This window comes from Triturus cristatus, chromosome 3_2 (genome assembly GCF_964204655.1).
Source record: "Triturus cristatus chromosome 3_2, aTriCri1.1, whole genome shotgun sequence".
In the NCBI taxonomy this organism is placed as follows: Eukaryota; Metazoa; Chordata; class Amphibia; order Caudata; family Salamandridae; genus Triturus; species Triturus cristatus.
The window spans coordinates 19,847,983-19,861,979 of NC_140584.1; the positions used below are offsets into that span (position 1 = coordinate 19,847,983).

The 13,997-nt window shown below is 40.7% G+C and overlaps 1 protein-coding gene across 7 annotated transcripts in view; it reads right to left on the reverse strand.

The window, feature by feature from the left end:
* ARHGAP32 (Rho GTPase activating protein 32) overlaps nucleotides 1–13,997 on the reverse strand; it is a 1,461,643-nt gene that overhangs the window by 85,133 nt on the left and 1,362,513 nt on the right. For 5 of the 7 annotated variants that reach the window (XM_085647194.1, XM_085647195.1, XM_085647192.1 and 2 more), the window contains 2 exons: nucleotides 13,733–13,887; nucleotides 11,862–11,936 (listed from right to left, as the gene is read on the reverse strand). In XM_085647194.1, coding sequence (XP_085503320.1) covers nucleotides 11,862–11,936; nucleotides 13,733–13,887 — 230 coding nt within the window. The remainder of the gene's footprint in view (nucleotides 1–11,861; nucleotides 11,937–13,732; nucleotides 13,888–13,997) is intronic. The other 2 variants (XM_085647193.1, XM_085647198.1) reach the window with 1 other exon arrangement.

Here is a 13,997-nt window from a genome sequence, read left to right on the forward strand (position 1 = left end):
ACCGATAATTCAGATTGAGTGGAAGTCGAGGACTATCTTTATATTTAAATAATGTAGCATCTAACTTTTAGGATTCTATCTACATCTTGGAAAACGGGCAAAATAGATTTTAAAATTGAAAAAAAATAACGCAGGTTTCGATTAAAGTGCAGAATTAATGTGGAAGGTACGATAAAAATAATGGACTTGGAATGCATAAAACTGTAAACTGTTCTTTTTACTCATACTAGGCCTCAAAATGACTAAAGCGATGCTGCTTAAAAAGCAGCCTTGAATAGAAAATGCCCAATGCACATAAAAAGTTTGATTCTTTACCGCTTCAAGTACCTGTTTTCTTAATAATTAATCACGAGGACTACACAAACCCATTTACCTGGAAATACTTCTAAGACTCGGTTGGGAGGAGGGAGAAATAATGTTTCAAACGAAATAGACAGCATTGTTGATAAATTCAGTAGAATTGTACAAGATGCTCTGTCACCTATTATATCTAAATTAGCCGCAATTGAAGAGCATCTTGCCCGACTGTTGATGGGAAAGGGCACCAACGAGGTACCCGACAAATTGATTGATAACATTATCTGTCCAAGAAACCGAGATTTAAAACTAGATGATGTCACCCCTAGCGCCCCGATGAATCGCTTGACTCCTTTAAGTACAATATCCACTCTAAACGGCCGGGCTTCCAGTGCAGAGTCTCCCCGTAAAAATATTGGTAATAAACCAAGGGTCTCAACATCACAGGACCCCATCCTGGTTGGAACACCCATAGGAAGAACCAAAGGTTTGGTCAGGGGGTCACAAATCAATCAAGACCACTCATGACAGATCGGGGTAGATCATCACGAGGAAATGTGCATATAAATGGCACAGTACACACTTCACAGAGTGAGCGGGGTGCAAACGATGTACTAAATTTACCCCCGGAATGTACACTGCATACTTTGATCTTGAAGGGGGATCCCCGTTTGGTCATTGGCCAGCAAGAAAGTTGTCAAAGTCTTGTGAACAACTCGGCTCATTAGTGTTCTAAGAGAATTTCGCCAAAGATAACCTGGTCTAAATTATGGCTAGGCATGTGAGCTGGCTGGGTCATACGTCCAAACGCGGTGAAGGGGATTGTGTTGTACTTAATTTTAGTAATGCATGGTGTGACCATTTTGCCCTTACGCAATTTAGAGATTTACCTGGTGATCTGATAAAGGTTCATCCATTGGGTTTCTTCTATCCTCCACATCATGATTGTATTGTGAGAAACCAGTCTGCGTGGCTCGGTTCTAGTACACATCTTACCTTACACAGCTTCCTCCATTTAGTCATCCAAACCGCTTTGATGTCCTCTCTGGGCTGTCTGAAATAGACGGACTAACTGGCTGTCATAGACAACCAGTTGCTATGATGGGAACAGGCTTGTACCACAATGTTCAAGGGAGAGGATCCTTCATAGATGAAGCCAGTAATACGGGTTCGGTGAATTTCCTAGAATTCTCCACTCCCATTTTAAATATTATTAGGGAGACCCAAGACAAACCTGAAAATTATTCACTGTCTCCTAATTTAATCCCAAGTGATACCATGGGTAGGGAGGACCCAGTTCTGCCTCTCATTGTAGCTGAACAAGCCATAAATAATTACATTGCGGGACTGGCAAATCAGGGTCATGTCAAGTCTCTACTTAAACTTATCTCATGGAACATTGCAGGAATTCGCCCCAAGCTGACTGATGAGGCATGGCTAAATTATAACAGAGGTTTTGACATTATTTGTCTTCAGAAGACATGGTACAAGGAAGACATTATGCTGAGTGGTTATTGTTCTTACACGGTCCACGCTACACCCTCGATAGCAGGGAGGGTGAAAGGAGGGTTGGTACTGCTAATTTCAGTTAAATATGAGACCATAAAAATTACTGTTATTGGTACATCTCCTTGGTTTCAATTAATCCTGATCTCCAACATGTTACAGGGCAAGCTATTAGTGGTAAACTGGTGGTATAATATTTTTAATCCAAATAGCTGCCAGGTTATTTAGGCTCTGCAGGCGGAAATCAATAACATCTTTGAGAAATGGCAACCATTATGCATCCTTTGGGTGGGCGATTTTATTTGTTCTTCCTGCCCCCATCGCTCTAATGAAGTCTGTGGCATGCTAAATGTACGAGTTACTTACCTTCGGTAACAATGTATCTGGTAGAGACGTTGTCTAGCCGCAGATTCCTTAACTTAGAATATCCCCACACATCAGACTGGATCCGGACAATTCTTTGCAGCAGCACCTCTGCGCGTTTTATTCACACCCCACAGGGTGAGGCTCTAAACTCTATTATTATGGAGAATGATTTGGGCCTCATTAATTATTTAGCAAATAATCCTGTAACACAGTGCCCTACTTATGTTGGAGGAGGTAGGGAAACTTTCATTGGTTTTATGTTTATCTCACTGAAGTTTTTTCTCTCATCAGAGACTTTGAGGTGGAGCCAAATAGTGCTAGTGATCATAACCCCCGCATAGCGTCCCTCAGTTTAACAGCTCATAAGGGAAATGTAGACTACTGCCCGATTCATTTTAATCCCAATAAAGGGGTAAGACTCAATTGGAACAAAGTAAACCCCTCTGAATTTGAGGCTAAAACTGTCACAAATAATTATGATTCGATTATGAGGTGTATGGCTCATGACTTGCCCCCAACTGAGATCATTCATGAGTTCGAGTTGATTTGTTCAGACGTAGCTAAAAATCTAACCAAATCGATTAAGGTGGTTTAACACAGAATGCTCACAAGCACAAACAACTTTAAAATTGGCTCTCCATGCTAACCATTGTGATAGGGCTAAAATTAAGAACGCTAGGAAGGCTTATACAAATATACTTAAGCAGAGGAAAGAGGAGTTGAGGTGTTTAGCCTGGAACAACTTGGTGAGAGCAAGTTCTCTTAAGGACTCTAAAAGCTTTTGGGATATCATAAATCGCCCTTTATTTGCCCGAAGAGGCAAGGAAGACAGATTCACTAATCCTGGGGGATGTCTGGGAAACACACTTTATGAATATTTTTAATCCTAATAGCCGCCAGCCTGAGGTAATTTGCGGGGATTTGCCTTTAGGCTTAACATTGGCTTCACACTTAAGTGCATCAATTTCAGTAGCTGAGGTTGAGGAAGCCATAGCAAAAGGAATCAAAATGAAAGCTCCAGGCCCGGATGGAGTGCCATTAGATCTTTTTAAAAGTAACCCTCATTTATGGGCTCCATTATTTACCAATATCTTTAAAGCAGTGGTCACTGGCCCTATCCCAGCAACCTGGAGGGAGGATGGCGTGGTCCCTGTGTTCACAAAAGGTAACAGCAGTGACCCAGCCTGCTATAGGCCAATCTCCCTTATCGATGCCACAGCGAAGCTGTTGGGGAGGTTAGTCCTCGCCCGACTCAAAACCTGGGAGAGCGATACAGGGGTTATGGCAAGAACGCAGTACAATTTTAGAAGAGGAATGAGCACCATCGAACAATGCCTCAACTTGTCACTGATTATGGGCAAGTACATGAGGGCTAGGAAGGGTTCTAGCCACCTGGCCTTCATGGACTTGTGCAGCGCTTTTGACACTGTAAATTGTGAGAAGTTGTGGGCACTCATGGGGAAAATGGGAGTTGAGGAGGCTTTGATCTCTCTTCTTTGTAGGCTCCATGCATCCACCTCTCTTATTATAAGATATGGTCCACAGGGAGGAAAAACCTGGCCTATAGCAGCCACAGAAGGTGTTCGCCAGGGATGTATTTTGACCCCTTTTCTTTTTTTAATTTACACTAATGGGCTAGAGGCCTTTTTAACAGATAAAGAAATTAACTGTCCACGCATCGCGGGCACACTGGTCCCGCTAATCTCATACGCGGACAACACCCTGTTAATGGCCCGGACAGCTAACGGTCTTCAAAACCTACTTAATGCGTTTACAGATTTTATGTGGCTACCTGATTTCAAAGTTAATTTGATCAAATCTTATATTATGGTGTGTGGCCCTAAAATGACCAAAACTAGGGAATTTGCTGTAGGAGACAAGTGAATTGACAAACTGAATATTTTAATTATCTAGGGAATATTTTTAATAACAAGATGAATAGGGAATCGCTCATCACTGCAAGAGTGCAACAAATGAGCAGAGTTGTTGAAGGGATTTTTCGCTTTGCTTGTAAGCTGGGCCACAAACCAGTGACTGAGCTGGTTACACTTTATAAAGCCAAATGTGTGCCTGTCGCAACATATGGAGCAGGTGTTTGGGGATACCATAACAGCCACCAGCTACAGATTATGGAAAATACATTTATAAAAAGGTTACTGATGGCTCCAAATAGTGCCCCACAATCTTCTGTCTAGACTTGTTATCTAGATTGCAGGTTGTCCAGAATACGGCAGGCCGCCTTGCCCTCAATAAACCAGCGCGAACCCCCTCCCTACCTCTCCTGCGGCAATTACATTGGCTTCCTATTAGGAAACAAGCTATCTTTAAGCTGCTATATATGGTCTTTAAGTCTCTCCAGGGGACTGGCCCTACCTATCCGACTAAGAAGATTGAACGCTATCAACCCGTACGACAACTGAGATCCAGCAACCGCAATTTGCTCTGTACACGGAGAATAAGGAAAACCAAAATGGGTGGCCGTGCGTTTTCTCATTTGGCCCCTAGCCACTGGAACAAGCTCCCTGAACAAATACGTACCTGCTCCAATCTATCTCAATTTAAAAAAATGCTCAAGACCTGGCTATTCTAAAGATTTCACAGTATATAAGGTTTCTCTTCTCAGGCGCCGAGAGATCCCCTTGGGGATGATTCGTTGGGCCATAAAAATGAGTCTAAAGTAAAGTAAAGTAAATGAGCTGGGGCTTGACTTTGTAGAGGATCGTATAGACATTGCCCACCTGCTATTATGGGCCAAAATCTAGTTGACTCAAAAGTTAATGTTTTCCAGAGAGGTCATCAAAGATGGTATCAATCTTGATGGAGCACAAACTATCCCTTGGCTCCGTTTTGTAAGGGATGGCCTCTAGAAGTTAGGTCTTTTTTGATTGTCCAGCTGGTATCCATGAAAATGCAAAACATATCCTAAAAGAGGCACATTCTGCAGGGGCGAACATATGCTGCTCCCAGCCCGAGGCAACAGGCCTCCCTTGCTTTGCCCCTGTCCAACAGCAATTTTACCTAACCTTCCCCATAAATGTACAGACACAATTTTATCTAAGAAAATTTTGTTTACCTACCCTGCATTTTTTAGTGGCTTTCCCAAAACAATCGGGGTGGATAGATAAACTGGAGCCTTGCCCCTGTGATAATCTGACAGCCCAAAGCACCTTGCACTTTATGCTATTTTGCCCCCTCTATAAAGAGCCAAGATAAATGTTTTTTGTTCCAATGTTAAAAGAAATTAGGCAATGTTCCTATATTGAAGGTTTTAAACATTTACACTCTTTGGCTACTTATGATATATATCCACTATGGTTCCCAACTACATTAAAGTTGCAATGGCTAATAAGAAACGGTATTAGTCATTGTAGTTGAACCTGAATAGTGTAATTATCTTATTCCAAATACAAGTACTGTTGTATTTTTATGGAGGGAGTTGTCTATTGTTATGGCACTAAGTGCTTGTAATATAGAACACATTTTTATCAAAGATTGATTTTAAGGATTGCATTGCTTTTTCTTTTACCTCTTCATTAATTAAATTGTATGAATTACCCCTTGTGTTGCTATGTAAAGTGACCACTGGAATTTTAAACTGTAATGTTGATTTTATAAACATTTATGGTTTTCTTTTGAAACCGAATAAAGTTCTTTTGAATTTGAATGTAATAATTAGTAAGTTAAAAAGTTTGAGTATTCTTGCTGGATGTTTCTACTTACAAAGACCACTGTTACACATACTTTAATTTGTGGTCATTTAATAGGGCAATGAAGAGTTCATTCACTGAAATGCAGAGTTTAACACGTGAATTTGACTTTCTAACCCCTTGTTTTTCTCCCCTTAATGATAATACTGCAGAAATGTTTTTTTGTCTTTGATACTTAGATTTCGACTATTACATAGTTTTCTGGTTAGAAAACTGATAATGGAAAGTTAAAAACGTTGTACATATGTGTGAAAGCAAGCCTGAATGAAGCGGACTCCATGTGAGAACATAGTTGATATCATTTAGTTGCAAACGTAACATTACCGTCTTAGGACTATTGTATACATGTGAGAAGAAGAGGAGTGATCCTGTGCCCAGAAGAAAAAGGCAACAGGATGTAACAAAGATTAGGTTGTGAATGATTAGGGACAAATTTCTCTCCATCCCTAATCTAACAGTCCGTTGATGATTACTGAATAGCTTTGTCCTAACTGGATACAAATAGCAAGTCCCTGTCACATCCAACCTCAAGAGCCTTCAATTTAAGCTGAATGTATGAGGAATAGAATGCAAAGCAAGCCTGATGAATAGCCAAATTGATCCCTTGTCAACAGAAGACAATATACACGAACAATGCAAAAGTCCTACTCTCCACCTTGATGATAACTGCCATAAAAAACATACATATTAAAAACTAGAATACAGAAAAGAAAATGAATGAGTCGATCAAGGAATACCATAAAGTTGGTTAAGAAAGCAAAGTATTGGCCGTTTGGTGAATACGGTCGACCATAAATGAAACTTCATAAAATTCTTCTGTCAAGTGAAAACTTAAGATTCCACTCGGATGCACCTTAATAGCATACAGATGCATGTCAAATAACATGACTACCAAATAAATCTTTTTATCAAAACGTGTCAAAACACAGAATAAAAAAATTCTTCTGTATTTAAAAGGATGTTTTTAAGGTACTGTCGAATCTACAGGTCGAGAAAGGGCAGCCCAAGGAAAACAGCCATTCCAACTGACAAGAGTTCCCTTCACACTATGACCTGTAAGGTGTTCTAGAAACCAGAGGTTCAGATCTATAAACCAGAATCAGTAAACCCAAGCACCAGGGATATCCAGATTACAGTGACTTTTTATTACCTCTTTATTCCAAACACTATGAATCCGATGCATTGAAAAACATGCACAGTCATTAGAGTCTGTAGACAGCCCTACAGCCACTGTAGGATAACAAGAGGTGTCACTTATGCTTTTAATGGTAGCAGAGTTAGTTAGGCCCTAAAACGCGTTAGCCTTTGACACCATTGACCACACCACCCTGTGAAAAACCTGGCTGAAGCAGGTTTTAGTGGTATTGTTCTAGAATGGCTGAAATCACACCTTGTGAACAAAGTCCAGAACTTCATGTAACTATTTTCTGTTCAATCCAGAGTAACTAGGTATGATTCCCAACGGTGTTTATTCTATCTCTATACATATTCAACCTATACATAAGGCTTCACTTCATTCTGCAGAAGCCAAATTTTAACATGAGTACAAAAACCACACAGCTCATCTTTGAGCTTGTGAACTACTCACATTTGAACTGAGGAACTACAATCAAACTGGCTTATTAATAGCATGCCCTTATCAGGGGATGGAAGTCAAAACATTTTTTAAAGGTAAAGCCTACCAAAACCGAGCTCCAACTCACTCCAACAAATAGTTGGCGCAGGGAGAGGGTGGATTACCCTGAAATCATGGGTCTATCACTGCCTTCAGCAAAGGTAGTCTGTAATTTGGACATCTGAATGGATGGGGACCTATGTTTGGAGAAGGAGGTTCTAGAGATCTCCAACACTTTTTTCTGCAACTCATGGTGCAAAGGGGGAACAGCCATTACACTGCGGCTGTTACCCAGCAAGCCATTACAACGCAAGCGTTACAACACATGCGTTGTAACAACACATCTCCATCACAACCCAATTTTTTACAATGCCTAGGCCTTTACAACGGATTTCTTTGTAAAGGCATGAATGGTGAAGGGATATGCTTTCCAAATGTAAGTATTAGGTAAGTATGGGTTTTGTAGTGGTTTGGGTAACTTTAGGGTTTGGGGTGGGTATAGGTTTTGGGGTGGCATGGGTAATTTTAGGGTTTAGGGTGGGTATGGGTTTTGGGGTGGCAAGGGTATTTTAGGGTGGCATGGGTAATTTTTGGGTTTAGGGTGGACAATTTTAGGGTGGGTATGGGTTTTGGGGTGGAATGGGTAATTTTAGGGTTTAGGGTGGCTATGGGTTTGGGGGTGGCAAGTGTAATTTTAGAGTTAAGGTTGGATATGGGTTTTGGGGTGGCAAGGGTAATTTTAGTGTTTAGGGTGGGTATGGGATTTGGAGTGGCACAGGTGATTTTAGGGTTTAGAGTGGGTAGAGGTTTTGGGGTGCATGGGCCATTTTAGGGCTTAGGGTAGGTAGGGGTTTTGGGGTGGCAACGGTAATTTTAGGGTGGGTATGGGTTTTGGGGTAGCAAGGGTAATTTTAGGGTGGGTAGGGGTAGTTGGATTTATATATGGTTTTATGTATTTCAACAGACATAATTGTCTGTGGAATATATAAAAAGATATATAAAAGTAAGTACATTATTTTTGTTTTACATGTATTCTCGTGCATTACCATGCATGCCATTACTAAGGAATTATACGTATTTTACAGGGAAATATAAAGCTATAATATAATAAACAGCATCTGCATTTACCTGTAAAATATTTAAATTGTCAATCACAAATTTAACCACACATATGCTTTTACAAAACATGCTTTTTACAACAGAATTAGTTATAAATACATGCATTGTAAAGGTATATGCATGATTAAAGTTTACGTTGTAATGGCAACGTGTTATAACAACACTTGAGTTGTTACAACTGTGTTGTAAAGGCATGCAATGTAATGGCATGGGTTGTGGAGACATACAACCTGTGCAAAGGGAAATCCTTCTTTTTACTGACTCACAGTTTCATCAGCCAGTTGTAAATGCACTGGTCCAATCTTGGTTGGATCAAGGGAATCCTATTTTATTGTCAGCGCAAGCTAACTGTTTACACAACTCACAGCAGAACAAAAATATCACAACCAGGCTGTTTTTGGGCTTGACAAATAAAGATCTGACTCTCAGCGAATGAGATCATAACACTGGCTTACCAAGCATCTTCAAATTAATAACTGTTGTAATGCAATTTGTTGGCCAACAAGTTGACATTGTGTACACAAAGTAGAACATTGCAAACAGCTCATCAGACCACTCTGTACTTGCTCAAAACTAAACGGATTTCTATGGGGACATGGACTTCTCAGTGGCAGCAGGAGTGACCGTCCTCTAGCTTTTGACGCAGAGATCCAGTTGCCAAGATTCAGGAAGGGCTTTGAAACTCAGTTTTAACAATAATTGTGTCTCTGCTCTCTTATACAGTTTTAATGTATTTCTAAGGCGTTTGTTCCTCATATACAGTGCCATAATGCTTTGCAAATGTTTGCTTATTAAATTTCCTTTACATAGCAAGTTGAGATTCTCCTATGTACAGCTGCACAGAGATGCAATCTCTTCTAAGAGTTGGATGGATGTCTATCCTGAAAGGACACATTTATTTCCATCCAACATCTGAACATACTGGACAACCTTGAGGCTGCTTAAACCTTCCTTTAATGGGCTGACTTTAAGGAACATAGGGGTAGGGGGTCACTGTTCATCTGAGACTTTAGCTGAGCAATGACGGGATCCACATCTGGAGGGAAATAGAGGCAATGCATCAAAGGATATAGATACACAAATATAACAATAACCGTATATAATGAGTGGAGCTCATGAAATGCCTGACAACACTCCAAACTTGATTTTGGGTGAACACAAGACACGGACATTGGATACAAATCATTATAATCTGCAGCTTTATTTAGACATTTAGATTTACTTCACACCATGGCTGATGCAGTCTCGAATACCCTCACATGGGAAGAAACAGGGCAAGAAAAAGTCAATCTCCTTTTGTTTCTAGCAACTATCATTCTGGAGCAGTGCTGTTTTTCATTTGACCAGGAAGGATGGAATCCATGCTGGATTTCACAAGGTATGTTGCATAAAATGAAAAATAGAATCGCAAGCCTGAAAATCTTGCATGGATCCAGCCTACCTGGCCATATGTTGGATACCACTCCTCTGAAACAAGGATGAATACACTACAACATGGCCCCGCCTCTCCTATGTACTTCCCTGCTATGTTCATTCTTGTGCTTAACAGTGATATGCTATGGCATTAAACTTTTACTAGGATACACATGGGTATGATGCACTGGCAAGAATACTTGGCTGAAGGCAGATAGTTGGTCGAAGAGCGAATGTGAAATCCTGGGCCACAAAAACCTTCTTGTATTATTAATGTGAAAAAACATTGGTTCAACTTTGTTCTACAGTGCTTCCTCCTGCAACTTAATTATGTAACTAATTTTAGACTGCTACACAACAATTAGTTTGTAGACAAGATTGGAATATTTGACATAAATGGGCCAGATATTAAAGCTGTTAAAAGAAAGGTATATTTTAAAAAAACACAAATCACATCACTGACTAACAATGTGAATAGTCAGTTACAGGAAGTTGTTCTGGATATATTCAACTCCCTACCCACGCATATTGTTCTCCAAAAAGCTAATGCTGTGTCATTAACCTTACGCATTCCACTGTGATTCTAAGCAGAAATTGCCAAGCACTGTGTCAAAAAGAATAAAGTCTCGTGTACACGTTTTAACTCTAGAAAACCAGCAATTTCTGGTTCTTTTAAAGGTGTACTTGATTTGCTAGAAAATGGTGATGTCACATTTAGCATAATGACGTTATCATTTTGACAGTGCTTCTAGCCAATATGGCTGGCAAAAAACATAGATGTCTTGAAAACACAATGTCTTGTGTCACCTCTTTAAATACTGCAATTAGATGTCACCACATTGCACCAGAATGGCACACGTAACTGCTCTCTAAATCCAAAGACAGTAGCTTGAGTCTACCTCTGAAGGACAATGAGAAAAGTATCCTGGGCTTTCGGAATGATGGTCAAACACTTGAATATGCATAAGAGACCCACAATCTGAAATAACCCAGGTCAAAAGGAACAATGCCTTATTATGAACATGTAACATCACCTGTTTAAATGTACTGTATCCAAGCAGGAAAGCCACTATAGAGAGTTCACATTTGTTACTTAGGGCCATATTACGAGTGTGGATGGTTTTCAATGGAACCGTCACTGAGGTGGTCTCAGGAAGATCGTCAAGCCCTTGGCGAGTCTGCACGTCTGATTATGACTTTAATCCAGGACGGGTGGCCGATGCGGCGGTGGTCTCACGGCGGCGGGTGTGTTAGGCTCGAAGCATACCGCCATAGTGAAAGGGCCTGCAGCACATTCCTGCACGGAGTGGCATGCACCATGTCGTGCATGCAATACTGTGCAGGAACGAGGGTACAATTCCAGGAGGGCCACAATATGTGGCCCCCCACGTGTACACCCAGGACAAGATTCAGCTGGGGGACCTATTAATCCCCCTTACTTGCAGGTTCGTCACCTTTTTCAGGCGGGATCCCCAGCATGAAAAAGGCGGTGGATATGAAAGGTCGTAATATGCTCAGCTGTGCCGGCTTCAGCACCGCAAGCATATTCAAGCCTTTTGCAGACTGCCGGTGCAGCGGGTTCCTGGATCCCAGCAGAGGTGGCAGTCTTGTAGTGGTCCCACTGCCACACTCATAATACGGCAGATGGGTGGTGGGGGTCGGCTGGACCGCCAACACGAGTACAGCTGTCTCAGGACTGCTGTACTCGTAATAGGGCCCCTAATGTTCTGGTAAGAAATTTCTCTAGTCACTAAAGGATGTGCTATATGAATTCAAATTTAAGTATATTTCTGCTATCAAGTAGGAATAAGACGAAAAGTAGCCACTCTTCCACTTACCTTCCATTGCATGCACAGAGCTGAGGGATTCCTCACTTTTAGCTGAACGCATTGTTCCTGAATCTCCTCTTCCACCTGAGAAAAGACACCAATATGTTTATGATGACATAGGTGGAAACTAAGGCAAAAATGATATATGAAATACACCCCCCACAATTCGAAGAGTATGTGGCTTACATCCATAACCTATTTTTAATGCAATTCGACAAGTTACAGTTGGAATGGCCTTCTAATTCCTAGTGGCAAACAACTTGCTTGGGTGCTTAAAGGTTTCTAGTAGAAATGACAAGTGTAGAATAGGAAAGAACAAGCCTTTAATAATGGCTGAAACAATACTTTTCTGAAGGGTGGTGAATAGAAAAACAGCGGAGGGACCGTCATAGATTATTTCCAAACCCTTCTAAAGAGTAAAAAGTGATTGGCAAACAATTCGGCAGGAGATGAGTAATAAGCGTTCTTCAACCGCTTGAAACTCTGAAGCTATCAAAGTGGCTCTTATGTCCCAAAACACTCTAAATTACAGCAACAGAAATAATAAACTGTATTCAGTTTGGCCACTCATCTTTGCATCAATGTATACTGACTGAAATACCTAAATTATTTTGCTTCCTGGAAACTCTGCCTGGAAAGCCTGCAACCATATGACTTACACAGCCTTTCAAGTTATTTCACATCAGTCTTTCAAATTGTCTACACTTTATATAGACATGTGTGGTGATATACTGAGAAATAACTCCAAAATGTTCTACAACTCACAAAATGAAAAAGGGTGCCCAATACTATCTTGAAACATATGTACAGCAGAAGCTGCAGAACGAATCACTGTTGAGACAGTTGCTTTTGCTTTTGAGTTGGATGAGGGAGCAAACAGATAGGACAGAATGTGTGTACTAGTAATCAGTTGTGACAATCACCCTGAGAATGGCAACTTAAAAGACATTTTACTGACATTCTCGGGAAATCATATTTGCGAAAACAAATTTCTTTACTTTACAATTATTCCTTCATTTTTCTCAGCGTCGCAAAATAGGCGCCCTTGAGTTTGGTAGTAGCTGGATACTCATCTTCTCCATACACTAGAGTCAGAGCCTCAACCATACTTAGTCGGTGGAAATCAGAGCTGAAAGGAACCTATTTTCCAGGGCTGCTTTCAGTCCACAAACCAGAGCTGCTGTTTAGGCTGGGGCATAGGCAAATCCTTTTTAAAGTTCACTAGGGAAAAATTAAATCCTCATTTCTAAGCACTGAATACATATGTATGTAGGGCATTTATATATGAGGACATAGTTTCAAGCAACTGAGAGCTGTATTTTAGTAGGGGTTCGAAGATAACTTAAGATGAAAATCAAGTATAATTTTCTTTAGATTTTACAAATACATGTATTTGTAATTTGAAGCACAGGGTGCTTTATTCAGAATAGGACGATTTTTGGTTGAGTACCAAAACAGCTTTTGAACCCAAAACTCCGAGAATCTTCATAAGCATCTTATCCATTGCACTATATCTCTTACAACATTCAGGTGTCCTGAAACTAGCTTACATTGATCACCTCTGCAGAGAACACACTTATATGGTACTTGTGTAGGGGGTGTGGGAGAGGAAATGTCCATGTACCAATAAAAAAGGGAGTGATATTGGAGTCTAATAGTCATTCTTGGTAGCAATTTAAGGGGAGAAACAAGGCCCAGAAAGTCCTTTACCAAAACGTTTGCTTCTACTTAAGAACACCCACCATATTTACAAAAGTGGTTTGATTCAGCAGTGGTATGGTTTTTCCGTTATGCAATCTATGGGTGTCCCTGCTACTCTCACTTCAGCATCTATTAATAGCCCTGTGCATGTTAATGTCTTTGCTTGAACGGATGCCCACCTGCCAAAACCATAGCCTTCATTTCTGTGGGCTCACTTGGATTGCGTTGCAGCTTTCTCTTGGAGACGGAGGTGGTAGACGAGGACTTTCCCAGGTTAAAGAAGGACCGCCAGCTGCCGACAGGAGACTTCTTCATCTTGTTTGGTGGCCTTTTCCTATAGGAGACGAAAGAATGCATGTATTACAAAATCTCAATTGACTTTGGAGTAGCCAAGTACTGTCCGATTGCTTTGGTGGTACAACATGTGGAAACCTATTTGGCAAC